We start from the raw sequence: 5,071 nt of genomic DNA on the forward strand, positions 1-5,071 counted from the left end.
GCCAATTGTTGAATAAACGACGATCGTCCTGCGGATCGATCGCCGAGCACTTCCCGAGGACGATTGTCGGTGCGCGTACAATGTATGGTAGCGCGCGTACAATGTATGTTGGCGGACCGTGTGCACGTTGCACAGGTCGCCACATCACCCCCCTTGGTGAAATTAGGGGTACGCTCGCTCTTAACCTAACGCTAAGAAGAAATTTTATTTACAATATGGTACAAGGTTGCTTACAACTACTTACGACTATTTCTTAAAGCTAAAGGGCCGCTACGTAGCGGTCGGGGAAACGAACGCGCCTTCCCGATCTTGTCGGGCGTTCGACCTGCTCCCCCGTGCTGGGGACGGGAGCGTCGCTGTTGACTCCCCGCGGCGGGGGCCTGTTCGGTGTACCCTGCTCGTCGTCGTGTAGCAGGTACGCGGGTTTAAGGCGGTCTAGCGACACCGGAATCACTCGTTCTTTAATACGAATATTAAAGTATTTCGGGTGCCGCTCGACTACCTCGTAAGGACCGTCGTACGCGGGTTGCAAGGCACGTTTAGGCGGTCCGTGCCTCACAAACACTTGTGTCGTCGTGTGTAGGTCCTTGAACACGAACGTTTTCCTACTTCCGTGGCGCGTTACCGACGTTGGACGCAACCTGCGGAAGTGCTCGCGCAATTTCGCGATGAACGTCTCGTCGTTGACGTTCGCGGTTCGCCGATCTATCAGTAACTCGCCCGGTAGACGAATCGGTTCGCCGTAGACCATTTTGGCGGAGGTCGCTTGAATATCTTCCTTCCAGGCGGCTCGAATGCCTAGAAGGACCACCGGCAACGCGTCGGCCCAGCTATCCGCGTGGCAAACGATTGCCGCTTTCAGCTGTCGGTGGAATCGTTCCACCATGCCGTTTGCCGCTGAGTGATACGCGGTTGTGCGCAGGTGCTTCGTGCCGGTAAGGTGAGACAATTGCTTGAACAACGCAGATTCAAATTGTCGCCCTTGATCGGTAGTGATCCTGTGGGGTGCACCGTATCGGGCGATCCACCCCGCAAGTAGCGTGTACGCCACCGTCTCGGCGGTGATATTTTCGACGGGGAACGCCTCCGGCCAGCGCGGGTAACGGTCGACGCATGTCACGCAGTATCGGTATCCCTTCGACATCGGCAACGGGCCGACGATGTCCACGTGGATGTGTTCGAAACGCTCCGAAGGGATCCGAAAGGTACCGACCGGGGCAGACACGTGTCTGCCTGTTTTCGCCCGTTGGCACGGTAAGCACGCTCGTGCCCACGATTTGCAATCTTTTTGCATACCCGGCCAGACGAATCTTTGTGCGACCAATTTCGCGGTCGCCTTGGCACCGGGGTGCGCAAGATTGTGTAGCGACGCCCACACGTGTTCTAGGAACTCCCTCGTTACGAAAGGTCGTAACGCGGAAGTCGAAACGTCGCAGCACAACTCGATATTGCCGCTCGGTAAGAATACCATTTTTATATCGAGAGAGGAGTCGGTTGATCGCAGGAGCGTTCGTAGCTCTCCATCCTCCCGCTGTACTAATATCGACCAGGCCACCTAGAGGGTGGCTCTGGTGTGCGGCCTCGCCACTAGGGCATACGCACGGAAACAGAATGTTTCCACCTACGGCTGGAAAAGCAGCGTTAAGACCTCCTGCAAAGGTGCCGGTTTGGTCCACTTCGCGGGTCCAGAGTTCCCGGTCTTGCCTCCATGTCGGCGGTAGGACTTCGTTTTGCTGTATGATATTCCATTGTTACTGAGGTGTAGCAATTTAAAAATCAAAATAGACATGGGGACACCCCCATGCCCTCTACCTACATTCACATTGGTGATAGCTGCCCCTCTATCACTGACCAAGTCATTTCCTGCACCTCTGTGTGCACTCATTGTTATAAATATAACCCAATTCAGGGAGCGCTTCTAATGTACGTTCGCTATAGACGGTCTGAATCCATTGATAAAACCCAGCTTTGTGTATAATCGAATATTACTTTGTTCCGTTGGTGGCGGGTGACGAACACCTTCTCATGCACCAACGGGGTGGTAGGGCAAAATACTCCGAGGTAGTGATGGGCGCACCCATAATCATCGCTCACCACTATAATATGTAGGCAGGTATGTCGTTATCAAGACTCTCTTTTAGGATTGGTCTTTCGCGCATGGTGACGGCCAACGAGATTCACGCTAAACTGCCCCCAGCAAATAACGTGCCATTGCCTTCGTCGGCCACCTTATTGAGTAAGAATGTTGCCCAGGCCCACACCGCGGGGAGGTGAAGGTTGGTCTTTGTGAGCCCATCCTCCCGCTGTGCTTCCGCGAGTCTTGCATAGTCTATCGCGGTCGAGATTTCCGCTATCCTGGATAAGGTATCGGCGACCACGTTGTCTCGACCGGCCACTTGCCGGATGTCGGTCGTGAATTGGCCAATCAGGTTCAGATAGCGGAACTGTCGCGGCGTGTGTTTTTCGGGTCGTTGCGCGAACGCGAAGGTTATCGGCTTATGGTCCGTGAAAACCGTGAACGCGCGACCCTCGACTATATGCCGAAAATACCGTACGGCTTTATAAATCGCGAGTAGTTCCCGATCGTACGGGCTGTATTTTCGCTCGGCCGCCGTTAACTTCTTCGTGAAGAAGGCCAACGGCTGCCATCCGTCGCGACACCGCTGTTGTAGCGCCGCGCCTACCGTAAAATCGGATGCGTCGCTGAAGATCGCAAGGGGCAACGTCGTGTCGGGATGGGCCAGGAGAGCTGCATGCGCCAGGCTGGCCTTGCACTTGTCGAAAGCCTCGATTCGCTCCGGAGTCCATTCGACTGGGGCTCGCCCCTTCACGTTTCCCTGCAGGGCTGCGTTGAGTGGCGCCTGCATCTCCGCGGCGGCTCGCACGAATCTCCGGTAAAAGTTTATGACACCCAGGAACTGTCGCAATTCTTTCGCTGTTTCTGGGCGAGGGAAAGTTCGAATCGTTTCGACTTTTTCTGGGAGCGGCCGGGTACCGTGCGCGGATACTGCGTATCCCAGAAATGTCACTTCCGGCGCACCGAACACGCACTTCGCGCAATTGACGAGCACTCCGTACTCGTTCAAGCGGGAAAACAGTTCGCGCAGATGCACCTCGTGTTCCTCGACTGAGCTCGATGCGACAAGAATATCGTCTATGTAAACGTAGCACCAGTCGAGGCCGCGTAACACTTCGTCCATAAACCGCTGAAATGTTTGCGCCGCGTTTCGGAGTCCGAAGGACACCCACGGGAACTCGAAAAGACCAAACGGGGTCGTAATCGCGGTTTTCGCAATGTCCTCGGGATTCACCGGTATTTGGTTATACGCGCGCACCAGGTCTATCGTCGAGAACACGCTTTTTCCGCCCAACCGCTGCGCGAAATCCTCGATATGAGGCACTGGGTATTTGTCCGCGATCGTCCTTGCATTTAACGCGCGATAATCACCGCACGGTCGCCACTCGTCGCCTTTCTTCGGGGCCAGGTGCAGGGCTGATGACCAGCAGCTTTCGGACCGTCGCGCTGTTCCATCTCTCACCATGGCCTCAAATTCCGCCTTCGCGATGCGGAGCTTATCCGGTGCCAGCCGACGGGGCTTGCACGATACCGGTGGGCCCGGTGTCGTCCGGATGTGGTGTCTCGTCGCGTGCTTGGCCGTGCGGTGTCCACCCGACGGCCGCGTAAGGTCCGGGAATTCCGCAAGGATCTTGTGAAAGGTGGATTCGCCGGAAATCGCCTTCACACTGTCGGCACTGCACGTTATTATGCGGCCGGCCGCTGTTAGCGCCGTAATACCGTCCGTTAACTTTTTCGCGCGCATATCGACGAGGAGTCCGTAATGGCTCAAGAAATCGGCGCCGATTATTGGTGTAGTAACGTCCGCTATCACAAAACGCCATGAAAATTCCCGACGCAGGCCGAGGTTCAACGTGAACCTCACGGAGCCGTACGTCGTGATTGTCGAACCGTTCGCGGCGTAAAGTTCGTACGTCGTCCTTTCGCGTGCACCCTTCACACGCGAACGCGGGAAAACGCACAGGTCGGACCCCGTGTCCACCATATAGGTGATTTTCGTGGTACGGTCCGTCACGAACAAGCGGCTTGTAGACGGCGCGGAGTCGTTCGCCGCCATTAACGACCGTCCCGCCGGTTTCCCGTCGCGTGGGAACACGGTTCACGACATTTCCTTGCGGCGGATCCGTGCTTCCAATGGTACCAGCACCTGCCGTCACCAGGTGGTACCTCGCTGTTGCGATCTCGCGATTTCGATGCCCTTCTGCCGCGAGGGCCGCGTGATTTGGACCGCGCGCGGTAAGTGTCGCGTTCGATGCGGAGGGCCGCGATTTCGCGGCGGAGTTCCGCTATCGCTGCTTGGGTGTCGTCCGTTCGACTTGTCGACGAGGCGGCGACCTGCGGGCGGATCGACACTTCCATGACGGTATCGGCGAGGGCCGCGAGGTCCAATAGCGGATCCCGTTGTCGCGTCACTAACACCGTCTGTGTACCCGGCGGTAAACGCGACATCCACAAAGTTTTTAAGAAATCGTCCGTCACTGCACCGCCGGCAAGCTGTTGCAGGCGTCGAAGGAACGCGGAAGGTTTCCGGTCGCCGATCTCCTCGTGTTCCAGGAGGTTCCGGATGTCTTGCTCCTTCGAGTCCGCTATTCGCCGTATTAGCTCGGCCTTGAGCGTCTCGTACATATCGGCCGCCGGAGGGTTGCCGATGATGTCGACTACTACGTCAGCGTACTCATTCTCCAAGTTCGCTGAGACGTAGTGGTACTTCGTCGCGTCCTGCGTGATCCCAGCAAGGACGAACTGGGACTCCAACTGCTGGAACCAAATCCGCGGGTTCTTCGCCCAGAACGGTGGGATTTTTATCGCCACTCGCGCTACGCCCGCCACGGGCGCGGCGTCGGGTTCGCCAGTCATCGCTGCGTTTCGTTTTTAAATACACCCGAGCTGCACACTCTCGCGGTTCGCTCTGCCTTTGCGCGACAGATCACGTCGGGGTCACCAATTATGTGGTGCACGGGTGAAATAACTGAAAACTCGTTCGCTTTTTCTTGT

General features: G+C 56.6%; 2 protein-coding genes across 2 annotated transcripts; both read right to left on the reverse strand.

Moving 5' to 3' along the window:
* Positions 1-393: 393 nt before the first annotated feature.
* LOC144478214 (uncharacterized) lies at positions 394-1,471 on the reverse strand (the record flags this gene model as incomplete). Its single annotated transcript, XM_078195961.1, has 1 exon — positions 394-1,471. A coding segment is annotated over exon 1 (1,078 nt), but the record flags the coding sequence as incomplete, so codon positions are not given.
* A 2,661-nt stretch (positions 1,472-4,132) lies between these two features.
* Positions 4,133-4,933, reverse strand: LOC144478215 (uncharacterized). Its single transcript, XM_078195962.1, has one exon. It carries the CDS (start codon positions 4,931-4,933, stop codon positions 4,133-4,135), a length of 801 nt encoding a protein of 266 aa, XP_078052088.1.
* Between the last annotated feature and the right edge of the window lie 138 nt (positions 4,934-5,071).

The sequence above is a fragment of the Augochlora pura genome, unplaced genomic scaffold (genome assembly GCF_028453695.1).
Source record: "Augochlora pura isolate Apur16 unplaced genomic scaffold, APUR_v2.2.1 APUR_unplaced_994, whole genome shotgun sequence".
NCBI lineage: Eukaryota > Metazoa > Arthropoda > Insecta > Hymenoptera > Halictidae > Augochlora > Augochlora pura.